Source organism: Phasianus colchicus, chromosome 26 (genome assembly GCF_987193195.1).
Source record: "Phasianus colchicus chromosome 26, bPhaCol1.hap1.1, whole genome shotgun sequence".
Taxonomy (NCBI): domain Eukaryota; kingdom Metazoa; phylum Chordata; class Aves; order Galliformes; family Phasianidae; genus Phasianus; species Phasianus colchicus.
The window spans coordinates 3,969,437-3,988,745 of record NC_143461.1 but is presented as its reverse complement, the minus strand read 5'-3'; the positions used below and the strand labels follow the sequence as shown (position 1 = coordinate 3,988,745).

General features: G+C 55.6%; 1 protein-coding gene across 1 annotated transcript; it reads left to right on the top strand.

Moving 5' to 3' along the window:
• The first annotated feature begins 1,064 nt into the window (after positions 1-1,064).
• Positions 1,065-15,019, top strand: NGFR (nerve growth factor receptor). The gene is made up of 6 exons (XM_031600830.2): positions 1,065-1,192; positions 4,481-4,622; positions 8,492-8,851; positions 10,673-10,916; positions 11,849-12,009; positions 12,097-15,019. Exons 1-6 carry the CDS (start codon positions 1,151-1,153, stop codon positions 12,396-12,398), a joined length of 1,251 nt encoding a protein of 416 aa, XP_031456690.1. The 5' UTR covers positions 1,065-1,150; the 3' UTR covers positions 12,399-15,019.
• Positions 15,020-19,309: the final 4,290 nt, after the last annotated feature.

The following is a 19,309-nucleotide window of genomic DNA, read 5'->3' as shown; positions in this document are numbered from 1 at the left end:
AGTTATGAAAGTTAGGAGCTCACTGCTCAAGAGGGACTCCAGCTTGTGTCTGCCAACAGGACAACATTGTGATCCCAACACAGTGAAGCTGAGAGATGAACAGCAGCAGGGTGACACAAACAGACCCACAGACACCACTGCTCCATCCTATGCTAGGTGAAAGCACTGGGGGCAGAATGATGTGAGCAGGGGGTGAAGGAATCCTTCATCCCTCCCAACCCTGGCGCCAGCATTTCTGATCAGCTTCCAGCAAACCTTCTCACCAAAGCCACACAAAACTGGCTGCATTCTTTTCCCAGCAAACCTTACAAAGAGAGTTTTTGGTGCTGACACACCAAGGCAAGAGCCAAACCGAGCTGGGGAAAGGCCATGACATTTCCAGCTCCACTCCCTGACACGCAGCTGAGCTCACAACCACGGGGCTGGGGCTGGGCAGGAAGGGGACAGAGCAGCTCTGTGGTAAAGTGAAAGTGTAGGGGAGCAGCACATGTTGGGGCTGTAGGAGAGGAAGGATGTCAGTGTGTTGTTTTACACCTGCGGGTGGAACTACAAACAGAAGCAGGTGGCTCTGGGCACTGCAGCCTCTCTTGCGGTGACAAAGGGAAATTCTCTTTGTGGCTGGGATTGCTGTGACAGTGCTGAGTTTGGGTTTGGGTCCTGGGGATGTCACTTGCCATGCAGCCAGAGGGGATCTGGTCACCCCATCCCAGTCACAGCCCTCAAAGCCTCGCTCTGTTCTTCTAATTAACGAACCCATTTGCAAACCCATCACGAAGATGGTGCTGGTGGAGGGCTGGAGCGAGGTGTGCAGAGATGGATAGACGTGGGTGTGTGAGACGGACAGGCAGACAGACAGCAGGGAAGAGTGCGTGTGGATAGATGGACGCGAATCATTGAAGGGTGGAGGGGTCGGCTGGACTGAGACCAAACGCAGTCGAAAGTGTTTCGTGGGGGGGGAGGTGGGTGCCGGGGAGGGGTCCGGGCTTTGTGTGCCGACAGAGGAGGGTGCTGGCTCGGCTGCTCGCCGTGATGCTCCGGGGGCGGAGAGGAGGAGGAGGAGGAGGGACTTGCAGCCCTTTTCTGGTGCTGCCGAGGCGGCGGGCGGCAGAGGGAGGGCAGCCCGGGGGATGCGAGGCGGCCCCGGCGCACCATGGCCGGGTTCGTACCGCTGCTGCTGCTCCTGCTGCCGGCGGTGAGTGCGGGGCTGCGGGCTGAGCCCGGGGGGGCCGGATCCAGAGGGGAGCGGGCAGGGAGGGCACGGGCTGCCCCGGTCCCGCTGGCACCGGGCGGGGCTGGGATGGAGGGGTACCAAGGGACTGTGGGGTTGTGCTTGTAGGGTCCCGGGGGTATCGGCAAGTGGGAGCGCCAACTGTATGGGGACGGAGGGTCCCAGAAGGTTTGGGTGCAGAGGGAGAGAGGCGGGGAGGTGGGTGGTGGTGGGGACACCATAGGGATTTCTCGTGCGGCGCCTCGCGTCCTGCTGGCACTGAGCTGGGCTCTGCCGACCCTCTTCCCCACAGGAGGTTATGGGAAGAAAGCAGCCCCAACTCTGTGCCCCCACCTCCCGAACCCCACACCTTCAAAAAGTCTCACGGACCTTCCCTTCCTGGCTCCAAACTCACTGCCCAGCGTGGAGGGCAAAACCGGGATGGGTGCAGCCTCAGCCTGTGCCAGAGACAAAACTTAGGGATGAAGGGGACCAGGGAAGAAGGAGACACACAGAGCAGGGGATATGAGGATGGACTGAGCCACCTGGGGCAGAAATGGGGCTTTTGCTGCAGGAGGATCTGTGGGGTCCCAGAGGGCTCAGTGGGCAGCAGGACGCTCTGGGGCAGGGCGTTAAAGCTGCTGCTTCAGCAGGTTCAAATGGAGACTGAGGGAGAGAGCAGCATGGATGGCTCATAGCTCCAAGCTGGGTTTGGTGTCCCCCATATCCTGCAACCAACCCCTCAGGTCTGGGCTGCCCCTAGGATTGCACCTGCCGAGCCCTCCCGGTCCCATAGAGATCTGCGGTAGTTGAAAACCCCACTGCTCCTCTGAACCCTGAGCAGCACAGGTCAAATGTGCCCTCACAGCTGTGGCTGTACCCCCGGCACCCCATTTCCATGGCACATTATCTGTGCTGCTCAGACTGAAGCTGAGCTGGGAGGGGGGGAGACAGAGCCCTGCGGGATCCACACGGCTCAGACGTGGTTCTCCCACTGCCCAAAGTTTGGGAAGTGCAGGGATCCAGAGTTTTGGCCTTTTCTAGACAGGGTGCCCCGCCAAAACACACAGAACCCGTCTGTCAGCCTCGCGGGCCGTTCGGATCCAGGCTTGCCGCTGGGCCCTTCTCCAGCTGCAGCACTGCTGCCGTTCCCCGTTTCGGAGCAGCACAGATCTCCGTGCCAGGGTTTGGGAGATGATGGTGCTTCGCTGCGCACATCTTCCTTCAAGGCCACCCCCAGTAGGGCGGGGGAACGCCAAAACTACTCCAAAAGCAATTAAAAGCTTTCAAAGGTGTTGCTCGCACCCTCAGCGCGTCCCCCTTCCCACCCCCCCCCCAAGTCCAGCTGTCAAAATGCTTTATGGTGTTAATACCTGTGGCTTTGTCAACGGGAGTTGTGTTAATAACATGCACATTTCAGCGGGCTAATGCAGACCATGTGCCCCTCTCATAAGCGTGTTAATCTTTATGGATGTTTCAGCGCTCGAGATGCAGAAAGGGAAACGTAGGCGTGTGCGTGTGGGGGGGAGGTGCAGCATCTGGGGCTGGAAGGTGCGTTTTCCACATCATTTAGAAACGCGGAGGGTAGGACAGCCTTACGAGGAGGGGATCGTGGGGTGTTGGAGAGGTGGGGGGAGGTCGGGGAGGGGGGTCCGGTTTGGCACAGAGGAAGCAGCGCAGCCGGGTTCTGTCCCTGTGGGGTTGCTTTGCAGCTGCCTCAGGCGCGGGCGGCGTGGGAGAGCTGGCTGCTGCGGTCCCAGCTGCACCGCTGCGGCCTTTCCAACACTATTTATAGCCAAGTTCGGATGCTCACCGCTTCTCCAAACCTTCCCGAGCAGGGGGACACGCTGCAGGTGCTGGGGAAGAGGAAACGTGGGGTTGAGCTCCGGCTCCACTCTCTGCCACGGGCATCGCTGCTGCCTGGAGCTGTTCCTGCGGCAGAGCGAGCCCTGTGCTCATTCCCAAGCCCGTTTCCCAACTGTTATTTGGGGGTGCTGGGATGGTCCCCCCGTGCCAAGCATCCTACCCGTGCAGCTGGGGCTCGGTGCCAAGCCGAGCTGGCAAAGCAGCGCTGAAAGAAGGCACGCTCTTCCAAGCGAAGGGTAATTGGAGCACTTTGTCATTCAGATGCCTATAATTGGCGCTCCATTGTCTCGGGCCGGGCCGGCTTATGCTGGCTGATGCGCCCATGAGTTCATAACACCGCATTGTGCAGAGCGGCGGCCAAAGGGCTGACGAGGAGTCCAGATGCACGGGGACTGGGAGCTCCTCCGCTGCCGGGAGAGTTTCTTTTCCCCCCTCTCCCCCCAAAATCAGCCTCATCTTGGTAGCAAAAGGACGGTCCCCCGAAAGGAGCGCATCCCCGGCAGCAGCCTCCCATCGAGCACCGAGCGCATAGAACTGACCATGGATGGTCACAGCAGATGCTGTTGCTGCTGTCCCTTCGGGTGGCCCCAGCTCTGAGCATTGCTCTGCCTCCTCACTGCCTCGTGTGTCCGACCCGCAGCCCAACGGCACCATCTGCCCTGACACCATCTGCCCCGTCCTCCTTCCATACAAACTCATCCCAGCTGCCGCACGAGGAAACTCCCGACCCTCCTGACTGTGAGCAGGAGGAGCAAAGCCAGCCCCACGCATCACCCCTGGCCAAGGAGTGCTCTGGGGAATGGCCATCTCTGCTCCCCACGTTACAAAGTGGATGTGCAGAGGATCTAACCGCACTGCTCATGGCACATTTATTGCTTCCATATGTGATGACAGGTTTTATAAGCTAGTACACTTACTCCTGTTAGACAGCTGAAGCTCTCTGCGCTCCTGTCAAAGTCTTCATTTCCACCGAGGGGGCTGATTTCTGATCCCAGTGCAGAAAGGGGACCTCAGCCCTCTGAACCCTTCACTGGGGCTGGCAGCTTTTCCCAGGCAGGGGAGGGCTGTGACATCCATAGAGGAAACGACTTCTGTGATGGGGCGTAAGGCTGTAACCCTACAGAAAAACCAGCATCCCCCTAAGACCCACAAGCTCAGACCAAGAGCTGTTTTTGCCTCCTTCAATCAGCAGCACTTGGCAGAAGCTTTGCAAATGAGTGAGCTTGGCATAGGAAAGTCATTTACCTCCCCTTTCTCCCAAGTCCTATATCTAACACAGAGCCCCCCTTTAGCCCAGACATTGAGTGTCCACCCCACAGCACAACCCTTCCTGGATGCAACATCTCTCTCTGCCCATCGTTGCAATTCCTGTAACAAGAGTCACCTCCAGGCTGTTTTCTCTCCCAGGGACCCACTTGGGGCTCCAAGGAAAAGTGCTTGACCAAGATGTACACGACGAGTGGCGAGTGCTGCAAAGCCTGCAACCTGGGTGAGGGTGTTGTGCAGCCCTGTGGGGTCAACCAGACCGTCTGTGAGCCCTGCCTGGACAGTGAGTAGTGATACATGGGGCTTTTGGGGAATACAAGTGGGCATCTGGATGTCTGCCCTATGGACATCCATTGTGTGGATGCGCTTTGTGTCATTTGGTTCCATTTTCCCATTGCACAGATCCCCAGATCTCAACATTGTTTCCAGCATTTCCCCAATGCCTGCCCAGCAAATGCCAGCAGCTCTCCCTGTTTGGGGGCCCATTGGTGCCAGGCATTATTGCAGATCCCCTTCCAGTTCCTCCATTGCATCGATGGCTCCTCGCTAACAATTGCCTCCCAAATTTTCCTCTCCCCACACTGCTTTCCAACCCAGCCATGGGGATATCTCAGGAGCCACCTGTACTATTGCTACTTTTACCTTGTAAAGGCTGCGAAATAAAAGCAAATCGGAGGGGAGAGAAGCAAATCACGAGTCCCCAGGAGAGGCGGGGAGCTTTCTGCTGGCTGACTCCAGGCACATTGCCTATGTCAAATGCTTCATAAATGTCGGTCGGAGCTTTGCGCAGGAGAGCTGGTTAAATACTTGCAGATGAAGTGGTCCAGCTATTACTGCTTAAACAATGCCATGATAGGCAGAAAACGATCTACCCTGCAAATTTACTGCTGCAAGCTCTTTGAAGACCTGGGGACGAATATTTGTAGGGTGATCTGTGCCAGCCAAGCTCTGATTTGAAAGGCAGAATTGGCAGAGCACCATCGTAGGGGAAGTAAAAAGAGTCAGAGAGCGGGGGGGGGGGGGGGGGAGAAGCCCTATAACCTGAGCAGCACCAGCATAGAGCAGTGTCAGAGCAGTGCTAAAAATACCTCTGCCTTTGTGCAAAATCAATGAGCAGCGCTTGCCCTCCGAGCTGCATCCCCCTGGCTGCAACCTTGGGGCAGGTTTACTTGCTGTTCCTGGCCCCAGCCCAGCTCCCAGGATGCAGGGCAGCAAATCCAGAGGGCATGGAAGGGTTGCATTGCACACCAGGGTTACTTAGAGCAGCATTTCCTATAACTCCCTGCAATTCCAGGCTAGGAGATGTCTTACTTCCCACCTCCTTTCTGGGAAGGGGGAGATGAAAGGGATTTCTACACTCCCTGGAGGATGCAGAGATTATGGGGAGAGCAGGACCTGGGTGAATCAGTTAAGTCATGGCTGTTGGTAGCTTTGTGGATGCTGCTGTGCTGGTTTGCATACCAGCTTGCTCTGCCCTGCCCCAACAGTTGCATTCTTGCAGCAGGGTTAACCCCTGGCACCAGATCAGGGAGCTGAGCTGGAAAGCATTGGGCTCCTTCCTCCATCCCTGCAGTGATGACAGCAGCCAGGTGCAAACACTCTCAGCATCGCACTTTGTGCCTTGCTTGGTTTTGCTGCTCCCTGCACCTCCCATGCCTCTATTTCCCCTTTGAACCCTCCAAATGCCTCGTAGCCCTTTCACCCCTTACCTGGGGGCCTCCAAAACACAGCACACAGCCTCCCCCCCAGCTCACCCCACTGCACAGTGTCCTGACAGCACAGCATAAATCCCAGGACAGGACCAAGCCCCTACCACTCTGATGGGAAGCAGCACCAAAGAGATGACCTGGCTCCCCCATTGCACCAAGAGGGAAAAGCATACTTGTTGAAGAGCCACAGATGGGGATAATTCCACTGCAAACTCTTCTGCTTTATACCCTCAGCCCTGACCCAGTTGTGGTCATGCATTGCTAATGCCAGCAGGATTATCATCTTATCATCTAGGTGCTATGATGGGGAGATGCTGATGCTTATGCTGGGTGGGCACTGGGGCGCAGGTGATGCAGGAGGGTTCCCAGCTTTCTTCTGAGCTCAGGGTGAGATTTCTAGGAGCAGAGGAAGCTTGGAGACCCCATCACTGGGATGGGGACAGGATCTTTTGTGGAGCTGATCCCACCCTTCTCCTCCATGGGATCCCCCTAAGTGCTGTGTGTGCAGCTCCTTCCCACAAAGTGCCCCAATTACCAAGCAGAGCCAGCAGGGAGGAATTAGGGTGCAGCCCTTGGCCATGACATCCCCACCTCCACCCTGGGCTGCCTCCGAGGCTTTGCCTTGGCCTTCTTCCCAATTCACTGTCTTCTCAACTCACTGCTCAAACCATTTCACAAGAAATTTCCTACTATCAAAGCACTGCCCCTGCCAAAGCCTGGAGGCGATGTTCCCTCCATCAGACCAAACGGCCACTTGCTTTTTTTATAATTTCCCTTCTTCCTTCCCTCTACCCCTTGCCAGCCCCCCTCCACCCCCTCCTGATTTCTGCCTCATGATTTATTTATCTCCTTCGCCAGCCTCCATTGCTGCAGGAGGGAGGGGGCCCTGTTTGAATCTCAGCTGTAATTGCTCAGCTCGGATACCTTGCTGCCACTGCAAATGTGCCCACTCAGCCGTATGCCTTTCCTGGCCACTTCCCTGCTCTAATGGTATCTATCAATAATTCAGAATAATGCAAGCCAAGAGCCCAGGTTAATGGGAGCAGTGCACGCTGACAGCTGACCCGGAGCAGCTCTGCCCCTGCACCCTTTGCCATTGCCTGTGTGTGCTGGTTTGGGCACACTTGCACACTTGGGGTGTAGCTCAGGTGTGAGGTGGTTGCTGTAAGAAGATGCTGTCCCCACTGGAGAATGGCTTTGGGAAGCTGTTCTCAGCCCTATGCCATCTCAGTGTTGTGTCCCTGTCCTGCATTGCTTTGTCCTTTGGAGCCCTTCACCGGGGTCTGAGGGCTCTCCTTTCCCCTCTGTCCCAAAAGTGAGGCACCTGAGCAGCCCTGTGTGGATCCTCAGCCTCCTGTGGGACACCCAGGGAAGCTGGAGGCCACCAAAGGTGCTGGGAGACCACAGCAGAAAGTTTTGCTGGCAGAGGGTGGGTGCACAGCCCCACTGTCACTTGGAGGAAATTGCCACCTCTCATCTAAAGGCAGATGTGTGAGTGGTTCCCCTTCCCAAGGAGCAGGGCTAGCAGACAGGTTGCACTTGATCCCCCAACACCTTCTCCATTGAGGAGGTGGGGGATTGGCATCGTGGGCTGTGGGGGAACTGCTGTGAATCGCATGGTTCAGGGAGAGCAGCTGTGCCCTCCAGGACAGGCACTAATCCCAGCTTCCTGTGTTAAAAATAAAATAAAAATAGCCCCAAGCACCTTGGGGATGGGGAGGGCAGCAGTGCGGGGGCAGCTTGGAGGGCTTCAGAAGGGGATTGATTTACATGGCCAAGTGAATCCTGCACGGTGAAACTGGAGAGCCCAGGGACCCAGGGTCAGAGGAGTCAGCAGTTAATGTTGTAACCTCCTGTTCTCATCACCTTTCATGTTCCCTGGCCTCCTGAGAGGCCAAGGAAGGAGCACAGGGCAGTGATACCCCAAGAGACCCCACCAGGAAGGATGAAGAGGAGAGAGCTTTTGTGATGCAATTGCTGTAGGGTACCAGCATGGCCATGGGGAATGTCTACAGATGGGGAATGGGGATGATGCTATAGGATGAGGACTTGTTGGAGAACACGGGCACTGAGCACATGGTCACAGCTGGTTGGGTGTGCTGAAGGCTGCAGGAGTTCAAGGGACCCGAGTTAGTGGCTCAGCATGGGGAATTGCTGCAAAAAGGAGGATGCTGTTCATGGGAAGGGAAAGGATTCTGCAGTGATGGCTGGGGCTGGAAGGGGCTAGGTGTTTTTTGGGGGGCTAGGCAGGGAAAAACACCCTATATCTCAGAGGAGGAGGAAAATGGTGAAGAGCTGTGGCTCCTGCACAAGCCCAGCTCCCCTGGGCTGGATGGGAGCTGAGGGCAACATTGAACCCAACGTTGGGTTTCAATGCAACCAGCAGGGATGGGGATGTCCCCAGGGTCTCTTTCCTCACCCCACCCTCTGTCCCCCTCCCCAGGTGTGACCTACTCGGACACAGTGAGCGCCACAGAACCGTGCAAGCCCTGCACGCAGTGCGTGGGGCTGCACAGCATGTCTGCACCCTGCGTGGAGTCGGACGACGCCGTGTGCCGCTGCGCCTACGGCTACTTCCAGGATGAGCTGAGCGGGAGCTGCAAAGAGTGCAGCATCTGTGAGGTGGGCTTTGGCCTCATGTTCCCCTGCCGGGATTCACAGGACACCGTCTGTGAGGAATGCCCCGAAGGCACCTTCTCTGATGAGGCCAATTTTGTGGATCCCTGCTTGCCCTGCACCATCTGTGAGGAGAACGAGGTGATGGTGAAGGAGTGCACGGCCACCTCGGATGCTGAGTGCAGAGGTAATGCTGCCTTTTCCACCTTGGAGGAGAGAGCAGGGCTCTTTGTGTCTCATGGTGCCAGCACAAGCAGGTGTAGTGATCTGTGCCAGTTTCTCCTTTGCAATGGGGAGGTGGGTGCAGATCCCCAAGGGTGGTGGAAAAGAGAGGACCTCATGTCCAGCTGAGGTCCCCTTGGGCATTTCATTATGCAGCTTCCTAATGAGCTCAGCCAAGAGGTTCAGCAGCTCTGATGCTGCTTGTGCAGCCACCAGAGCCTTCATCAAAAGGGAATTTGACAGCTCGTGGCTTTCTCATGGGAATTAACTGCTGCTGCCTTCCAAAAGAGCTGGGGAACAGCAGGAGAGTTCACATCATTCAGTACAGCAGCCCCTCTGCTCCACTCTGTGCAGCCCCCAGACTCTGGTGGGGGCTGTCTGGGGGTTTTCAGGGGGGGAGGACTGGCGCTGGGTTCTTCCTTGACTGTTCCTTGGCAGCAGCAGTGCAGTTCCCTGCCCTGAGTGCAGTGACAGAGAAAGGGGCTTTGTCCCATCCGCTACTGATTCACAGCATGAGGCGGCGGCCAGCGCAGCTCCCTTTGGCTGATCCCTTGGTGGGGTCGAGTAAATGGAGCCATAAGTCAAGGAGCACAGGGTGAGCTTTGTTAGCTGCCAGCGGGGCCCCGCCGGATGCAGCCATGCCGCCACTGGAGCGATGCTCTGAAAGGGCAGAGGGGTCTGGCTTGGGGGGTGGCACTGGGAGATGCCACGGCTTCCTTCCCACCCCGAGCAGCCAGCAGACAGAGCACAGTGTGACCCATGTGCTGAGGTGGAGCTGGAGGGTTCAGAGTGCAAGAGCAGAGGCTGCAAGAACCAAATTGGGTGTTGCACCGGATTGGGTGTTGCATCAGGACTGTATATTTGTCTCTGTGCAGGAATGGGCTCTGCTGAGAGCAGGAATTGGGCTGGAGGTGGTGGTTGGGGCATGGTGGAGGCAAGGAAATGGCTCAGCCCCAAGGAGGCAGAGCAGGGACATGGCCCTGCAGCACTCACAGTGGGCACAGGGGAAGCCCCTGGAGGGGGGCGTGGGCAGGGCTGAGGGAGGCAGGCATTGAGGGGGCTGTTTGGGCAGCCACGGGTGAACACATCATGGTGCAAGACAAGATATATCTGCTTCATGAGGCATCTGTGTGCGGGTGTATGGGTGTGAACAGGGTCACTCCTACATTGGAGCTGGGCTGGCAGTCCAACCTAGCAGGCAGGGGACAAGGGAAGGGGATGAGTGAGGTCCTCCCCTCCCAGGGCTTGAACTGTGGCTCTGGTGCTGCTGGCAGCAGATGAATGCAGGCAGACGTGGCTCCTTATGAGCTGCAGAGGCAGCTGCTCTGCCTTCATGTGGGGTGGATGGGAAGCAGCTGGGGATGCATCTCAGGGACCACATCCAACATCAGCTCTCTGGGACAGAGACAGGAGCCCAAGGCTCACCAGCAGGCTTGTGTAGCTGGGAGAAGAGCTGCTTTTCTCTCCTGATACAAATCCTCAGAGGGGATAAATGCTGCTTGTGCTGGGCTGGATATCCATAAGCAACAGGATACAATGATTTTCCTCTACTGGAAGGACTTGAGAAAAACCAGTGCAAGGAAAGAAAAGCCTTCAAAGCTATGTCCCAGCACCACAGCCACCATCAGGTACCATTTGGAGCTGGGAACAGCTTCAGTTCTTCCTGGGGTCTTGGGGATGAGGTGGTTGCAAGAATAAGCATGGAAACAAGGGGCTGTGCCAGAGCTGCTGGAGGACACCACCAGGTACATGGCTGACTCTTGTCATTGCTTTTCTCTTCTGACAGACCTCCACCCACGCTGGACAACACACACCCCATCCCTGGCAGGTTCTGACAGCCCCGAGCCAATCACCAGGGACCCCTTCAACACCGAGGGGATGGCCACCACCCTGGCAGACATTGTCACCACCGTCATGGGCAGCTCGCAGCCTGTTGTGAGCCGTGGCACTGCTGATAACCTCATCCCCGTGTACTGCTCCATCCTGGCAGCTGTGGTGGTGGGGCTGGTGGCTTACATCGCCTTCAAAAGGTAAAGGGCTGGGGCAGCACTGTGGGGATGTGGGTAGTGGGGAGCAGGCTGTGCCCCCTGCTTTGAGGTGCTGTGTTTGGAGCGCTCACCAAGAGTGCTGCAAAATGAGGGAGGGCAGGAGCTGAAATGCCAAAAAATGCAGCTGATGGGGTGAAAGGGAAGATTGCAGCAGGATAGGGGTGCAAGCCGTGCCCTCCCGCACCCTTATCACAAACACCCCCTGCTCAGCCCCCCCTGCTTGGGCACATCGTATCCGATCACACTCAGCAGCTCATCCCAGGGTGTGCACCTGGCCCTGCAGGTCAGGACTGGCTTGGCTGCTTTCTGTGCATCTCTGGGGGCACCACGAGGTGGGTCAGTGCCCCCTCACATCCCTTTTCCACCGGGACCTCATCCCAGAGCTCATGCATCTGCTCAGCTCCATGTGTGCTGCCCAAACGTGAGCATCCATCCAAATCCCTGCCACTATCCTGGACTCAGTGGTGGCTCTGCTCCAGCCCCAGAGGGCACAAATCATCACGTTCACAGACCACGAGAAGGCAGCAGTATGGGTGTTAAGGCACGGGTGTGAACATGAGAAGGCAGCAGCCACAGCTTACCCTTCACGTGGGTGCAACGATGCACGTGGGGACCTGCATGCAGCCCTATGTGCCCCAGGGGCACAGACACACGTGTGTGGGTCCATGCAGAAAGGGGCTTGGTCCTGGTCCATCACAAAGCTCAGGAGCTGGGCACCTGCAAAAGCAGAGCAGATTTAACCTGATGCATCTGCTGCAGAGATTGAGCCAAAAGTTGCATGGAAACTGCACATCTCCTTGGGAAAATGCTCCCAAGCAGGGCACAAAGCAATGGACCCACTCCCAAAAGGAAAGGTGCAAGCAAAGGGATGCTGATCAGGGGGACAGTGACAGTGCCACCACCACTCTCTGCAGGTGGAACAGCTGCAAGCAGAACAAGCAGGGAGCCAACAACCGCCCTGTGAACCAGACACCTTCCCCAGAGGGGGAGAAGCTGCACAGCGACAGCGGGATCTCAGTGGACAGCCAGAGCTTGCACGACCAGCAGCCGCCCAACCAGAGCACGCAGGGACCAGGTAGGGTGATGGGGGCTGCGGGGTGGGAAGGGGTGCGCGCAGCATCGCAGCTCCTTAACGCATTCCCCCATTGCTTGCCCTTCCCAGCACCAAAGGGAGACGGGAACCTGTATGCCAGCCTGCCGCCCAGCAAGCAGGAGGAAGTGGAGAAACTGCTGAGCAGCTCGGCGGAGGAGACGTGGCGGCAGCTGGCCGGGGAGCTGGGCTACAAGGAGGACCTCATAGACTGCTTCACGCGGGAGGAATCGCCTGCCCGAGCGCTGCTGGCCGACTGGTCGGCCAAGGAAACGGCCACTCTCGATGCCCTCCTGGTGGCCCTCCGGAAGATCCAACGTGGGGACATCGCTGAGAGCTTGTACAGCGAGTCCACCGCCACCTCACCTGTGTGAAGGGTGGCCTGGGGGGGGGAGGTGCAGCCGGGGATCCCCTGCCCTGCTGCCTCATTGCCTCCCCCCTCCCTGGCACCGAGAGCCCTGGAGAGGAAGATGGGGAGGAAGAGGGGACCCCCCACCCCTCCTCGCTTTATGGCCCTGTATGCACTGAGCTCCTGTTTTCGGTATCGCCCCCTCCCACCGCCACCCCCCCCTGGCAGCCCATAACCTGGGCTCAGGGTCCTGCTCCGTGCCTGCCCCTGAAGCAGCCTTGAGGGCAGGAGCGAGCACCACTCTCAGGTCTCTCCTCTCTCTATTTCTAGCGCCTTCTCCTGGTTCCAGGTCCCCTCCTACTCTTTTTTTCCATTGTCTTCATCACTGTTGTCTTCTGCTCCCATCTGATACCCCCAAATTCAGCTGCTTTCCCCAAGCTGCAAGCAAAGGGCAGGGCTGGAGTGGGCACGGAGAGCAGCAGAGCAGTTGCAGCAGGATTTGGGGATGGGGCTGTGCCCTGGGGATGGGCTGGGGGAAAGGACTCTGTTTCCAGCAGCCTCACCTACACTTAGGGTGTAACTTGGGGTGAGCCCATGCTCAGGGCTGGCAGTGTTTGGTCTTGATGGGGGGCAGACACCAAACACTGGGGGCAGCCCTAAGGAGAGCTCCAGGAGGGGAACACCAAAGGTCTAAAGGGCTGAAAAAGTGCCTGCAACAGGGATGTGGCAAAAGAGCTTTGCTCGTCCTCCCCTTACCACAAACCAGGTGTCCTCTCACTGCACTGGCCCAGGATCAAAGTCACCCAGGCGCCCCGTGCCAGCCCTCCTTGACCCCCAGCTCATAGCTTTGGGGTCCCAGCTCCAGCTCCTGTCCCAGCAGTGATGCTGGAGGAGCAGCTGCCAGGTGAACACCATGAGCTTTCCCCTTTGAGCTGCCATGGTCCTGGAGGACATCCCCATACTCCTGGAGGATGTCCTACTCAATGGGGCAGGTTCACCACCTCCCTCTCCCGGAGGCTGTTGGCAAAGCAAGGACTGCAAGTCGAGTTCACGCATGGATCTGCATTCATCCCAGCCTCCCCACTCACCTCGTGCTTCATTCAGAAGCTTTACCAAGTGCAGAAGGTGATTTTCTTTCCCTCTTTAAGGAGCTAAGCAAGACTTGTAAATAATACTGTGTTGTTTTACTAATGCTCAATGTTTTTACGTCTGGCGTGGATGACCTCTGCTGCAGCGCACCGCAGGCTGCTCGCTCACAGCATCGTGCCTGCAAGCTGAGCTTTCCCTTTTGCAGCCATGTCCTCGTTCCCACCTTGTCTTAAAGACTGGCCTTAAAGACTCAATGGAGAATGCAAGGAAATGCACACATGCACGCTCCAAAAATGATCGTGAAACTCAAAAGAATTGAAGGATTCGGCCATTCCAGGTTGTTGCAGGGAGAGCTTTGTTCTTTGCAGGCTGTTTCTCTTTGACTATCAGGAAGCACTTCAGGTTGCCCAAATGGGTTGTGGAGTCTCCTTGCTGGAGATCTCCAAAGCCCACCTGGATGTGGTCATGGGCACCATCCCTTGGGGGGCACCAGGTGGACGTAGAGGTGCCTCCAGCCTCAGTCAGGCTGGGATTCTCAAAGCTAATCTCAATGGGAACTGAGCACTTAATTCCTTTAAAAGCCTTTGGAATGTTGCTGCCTGTGTTTCAGAAAATGATAGAGCACAGGCTGCATTTGGATCACGTTGGGATGTTCAGCGCCTCATGCAAAGCATCTGTGCAGCAAGAGCAGAGACCCCTTCATGAGAACAACTGTGCCATACCTTGACCACTGGCTCCACACACTGAACTTGTTGGATGGGAAGATTCAGTCCTAACAGGGCTACGTTTTCCATCTCTGCATCCTGAATCTCTCCCACCACTGAAGTCCAAGGGAACTGCCCCAGATGCAAGCCCCTGGCTGGGGCACTGATTCCTCCAGACCAAGCCATTCTCATGGATGCTTTGGGACAAGTGTAAATGCTGGTTGTTGCATTGTTGGTTTCATCAGTCCCTTTTTTTTTTTTTGGAAGAAGTGACTCAAACCAAGCACTGGGTACCGCCAACTCTGGATCCAAAACTGCCTGCTTCAGTCTGGCCAAGCCCACGTGTGCAGTGCCAGACATAAATTGCTTTTCTTCAGGACAATATTGCTACGGTCTCAGGTTTCTATTGCCATAGCAAAGGGTGGTTTCCTCACCCTTCAACCAACCTCACGGCTGAGAAAACAGAGACAAACTCAGCATCCAAAGAGAAGCCACGGGATGCCTCGAATCCCACGTTGCAGGAAAAAATAATAATATTAACAATAAAAACTACAAAAAAAAAGGGGAAAAACAAGCCAAAGTTAGTGCTCGTCGGTACGTTTTGTGTCCTTTTCTAATGTTTCTGTTGTACAAAGAACGTGAGTTTCTCCACTTGTTCCCCCGATCCCTTCTGTAATACCAATGCCAGTTTATTAGAGAGTCTTACGGTGAAGAAATTGCCGTCGTAGAAGGAGTTTGTGGGTGTGCTGGGAGGGCTGAGCAGCATGAGGTGGGAGGGCATCTGCACGGGGGTCAGCTCGGCGGTTCTATCATTGTGTATCAGTTGGGTGCCAATAAAGAGCATCACAACGTTGGCGTGCCTCTTGGTTTTCCCCAAGCAAGAATCAAGGACTCATTTAGGTTGACTAAGAGCATCCAGTCCAATCATCATCAGCCCATTCTGTATCCTGAGCTGTCAGCAACGCACGCAGGGTCAACCTCCAGGTCCTACACAAAACTCCAGATCAAGGCATGTTTATTGGAATAGGGGCAAATTTTTGTGTTGAGTCCAGGAAGAGGCTGGAAGGCTTCGTTCCCAAGTAGGGATTTTTGATTCTGAATACACACATGGCTTTGGGCAAGCAAATTTTGGGAGAAAACATCCCTATCTGATGGAGGATCAGGCTTTGGATGAGCTCCAGCACTCTTGGTGACAGGTCAACATCCCCCCTCTTAAAAAGTCTTACAGCAAACAGCTGATGCTCTGTCCCCAGTTATGGGCAAGCAGGGAGATACAAGGGCAGTGGGGACTGCATGGGGCTGCTGCCCCATTACTTTGCATAGGGTTGCGTGTGGGTTTGCACAGAAGTATTTACACATTGCAGTTTATGAGAGCTTGAAATAGGATGCTCCAATGTAACTGGTTTTATTTTCGGCTGGCAGGAAATGTAATGAGGACCAGAACTATAGACACATAAAAGATCGTTCCCTTCCCTTTTTTTTTTTTTTTTTTCCAGGCTCCCACATGGTACTGCAAATAAACAAGGGGAAATAATTGCAATCAATCCATTAGGTTTAATCTGCTTCCTCTTAATCTCCATCCTCCCCTGGGAAAAAAGCTGGAGCAGAGAAGAGGAGCAGAGCCAGGCTGAAAGCAGAGCTGGAAGGTGTCTGCCTGCAGCACCCAGAAAAAGTTGGACCTGTAGACAGAATTGGTGTGTGTGTGTGCATGGTGGGGGGGTGGTCCATGTGCATCCTTCACTCCCACACTGTCCCCATATCCATGGCTGAAGCAGTACTTCAGAGAAGGAGCTTTGCTAGGTGGTCTTCATGTGCAGGGTCAGCTGCAGTAGATGGTCCTTGGGGAGAGCAATCTGATTTATGATTCAGGAGGGGAAAAAAAAAAAAAAGAAAAAGGAATAATGAGATCTGGAAAGGAGTCTGATGTTTGCATGGGCTGCTGAGCAAGGCTTTGGGAAGGGTGCTGGGAAGTTTCCTTCCCCTCATTTATGGGTATCTGGAGAGGGAGAGGTCAACCCCAGGCTTAACCTCACCTCTGCTGCAGTGAGCTCAGTAAGGGACAAATGAGGGCAGCTGTCAGCACTGGGACAGAGGGACAGGACTGGACCCAAACTTCCTCTCCAGTCACATGCCGTCTCTTGGCTGAGCCACCTCATCCCTGGCAAAGGGTCTCAGATAAGCCCTGAACCCCCACAAGCCATGGCATGGGGCCATCACCCCTTTCAGTCCCCATGTCCTAGCAGATGCCTCCAGCCCATCCCATCCCTGGGGAGGGCACTGCCTCCTGGGCACAGCCCTGTCCTCAAACCTCACCAGTCACTGAGAAAAAGAGAAATAAAACTAACCCCCCCCTCCACAACGTGCTCCACAATATGCTTTCACCCTGTGCATGAGCAGGGAGCTGCACCCCTCATTCTGCGTAGGAACAACGATGAGAATGGAGCTTCCAGAATTGCAGCAGGGCTTTACACGTGAAACAACAGTTCACAGCACCCAGCTGCAGCTGAGGAGCACTAATCTCACCTCCATTTCTTCCCCAAGCATCTGTCTGCCTCCACAAAGGAGACAAGCAAGCATTCCTGCAGGTCACCCCAAGGCTATGATGGGGACAGCAGGTGCATGGCAGGGCAGGGGGGATTTGGGGAACTCAGGTCCTGACCTCACCAGGGCACCACGAGCTGCCAGCAGTGCCTGCAGCAGCAGAGCTGAGCTCCTCCCTCCCACCCTCAGGCAAAAATCTGCCCACCATATGGGCTGCATTCCCCTGTAATGGAAAACAGGCATTGCATCACAAGGGGCTGTGCTGTCCCATCAGCCAGGCTCAGGGAAATGTGCATGGCCTGAGCCTCTGTGATTCTTGATGCTGCTGCACGTTCTTCAAGTTCCAGCAGAAAGCAGTGCTGGGATTGAGATGGGATAAACCTGGCCCTAAAGGGCAGAAGCAATGCGCCCAGTGCCTTCCAAGGTAGAACAGAAAGGTGAGAAAGGTGACTCAGGGTGTCCCCACATGGACAGGGGACACAGGGTGGCAGGGTGCAGATATCCTGGCACGAGGAGTTGTGAGATGAGGATGTCTGGGTGGGGACAGAGCCAACACCACCCCCTGCAGCCACAAAGCCACCCCAATGTCATGCAGCCAACAGACAGCCCTCCCTCGCTCATCTGGGAAGGATGGACAGTGCTGCCATGACAAACAAAGACAGAAGATACCTCCAAGGTACCCAGCATGACCCTCCTCACCTCCTTAGATATGGGGAAAACCTCCTCATCATGCACAGGGCAGCAAAGAGAAAGGGGAGATCTGCTCTGCCCCCTCCTCATACCTAAATATCCCCCAGGTGATCCTGCTGGGCCACAGCTGGAAACAAAGCATAGGGATGGGAAGAGAGGTCTGGGTTTTAATGGAAGTGGCCCTGCAAGCTGGGTGAGGGAAACAGCCTCAGGTGGGTGCATTCAGGTAGAGAATTAATAGTGGAGGCAGTGTGAGAGTTGATACCTCAGCAAGACAATGGTCTCCTCCATGTACGTGCAGCTCCTATTGATGCTATTGAATCATCTCTGTAAGTGCATGAGGGGTTTGAAACATTGCCCCAAAACATGCTGAGAAAACCCAGATCCAGGAATGTGAGAGTAAGGATGCAAAGGAGGCACCCAGCAAACCCCATAGCAACCCTCAGCAAAGGGAGCCTGGGGATAAACGGGGGACATCTCCCTGGTTTCCCTCAAAGCATTGATGTGAAATGCAGTTTGCTGCTGCACCACTGATGCAAGATGCAGTGACCATTTGCAGATGCTGCCAAGGAGCCACCGGGGCAAACCACAGCGCTCTGCTTTGCACGAGGACAGCGGACTACCAGCAGTGCCCTGCTATGGAGAGGCTGCCCTATGGCCAAGCAACGGCACTGCAGCACCGAGAGGGTCTGTAAGAAACCTGCCAGCAGCTCATTTTCCTGCTCTTTTAATTATTTCCTTTATTTTAGTATGAAAGGGGAAAGAGGAGTGTGTGTGTGTGGGGGGGGGGTGAATGATTTACGGAGACCGGGAGAAAGTGGCCGTGCTGGTTTCCTTCCAAACACAGCTGAAGACAAAATCACCATGAGCAGGAAAAAGCCTCCCCAGGACCTGGCAGGGTTGACTTTCTCCTGTTTCAAAGGCAGCATGGGACAGATGAGGGAGATTTTAATTCCCAGGCAAATGGAAGTCCGGCTCCGCGCCCACCGCAGGATGGGACTGCTCCAAAGAGATGGGAAAAGCCCTCTGCTCAGGGGCAAAATGCAGCTGAGACCCAGGCCTGGGCTGCAAGGTGGCTAACGGGGCTCTCATTCCCTTGAAAGGTGGAAAAAGCAGCACAGTGCATTCGCTGCAGCCCTGGGCTGACTCATTTTCCCCATCTGAGAGACAAAGCGGACGTAAATCCTGCCCAGATACGAGCTCCCAGGTTCGTTTATTACTGTCTCATTTTAGAATAAATATTTCATCCGTTTTTATCTCCAGCTGCTGCGTGTTGGAAACGTCTTCTTTTTGTAGTCAAGAGGGAAAAAATATGTATATATATAAATAAAGGAAGAACAACCAAGAATGAAATTTTCATTAGATGCAAAACGAGACTTTCCCGTGCTGCCGAGCGCAGCCCCCGCTCCCAGCTGACGGCCGCTGGAGTTTTGCTGCACAAAACCACCGGATTAAGTTCTCAGGAATAAGGAGTTCTGGTTTTGTGAGCGGGGCGGGCGCCAGGAGGGTCGTGGGAAGGCAGTGGGGATGGCAGCCCCCTCCCCACCCTGGGCACATCCCTGCCACCCTCAGCGCTCAGGGCTGGGGCAGTCTGTCTTTAAGCTCAAATCCATCCCACGCAAATTTGTTTTTCCCCTGCGCGGCTCCGAAGCTGGAAGGGTTTTGTTCCATCTCTAATTGCTGCAGACCTGCTTTGCAGCCTGGAATAATCAGGGTTTTTCTGCAGAGATGCTTCGGTTCAGAGCTGGAAAGCGCCCAAAGGATCGCTCACACGGCTGCAAGGTCGAAGCCTGGAGGTGGAGAACAGTTGCAGATCCACACGTGGATCTCAGCACCATTCAGGTTTTCCCAAACATCCCATGGGAAGCAGCACCCAGCAGTGAGGTGAACCTGCCCATGCCTTGCAGCACCG

Bases quoted from the DNA above. Each gene is read 5' to 3' on its own strand.
- NGFR (XM_031600830.2), top strand. From the start codon at position 1,151: ATGGCCGGGTTCGTACCGCTGCTGCTGCTCCTGCTGCCGGCG. The intron at 1,193-4,480 runs GTGAGTGCGGGG...TTTCTCTCCCAG, and splicing joins TGCTGCTCCTGCTGCCGGCG to GGACCCACTTGGGGCTCCAA. The intron at 8,852-10,672 runs GTAATGCTGCCT...CTCTTCTGACAG, and splicing joins CTCGGATGCTGAGTGCAGAG to ACCTCCACCCACGCTGGACA.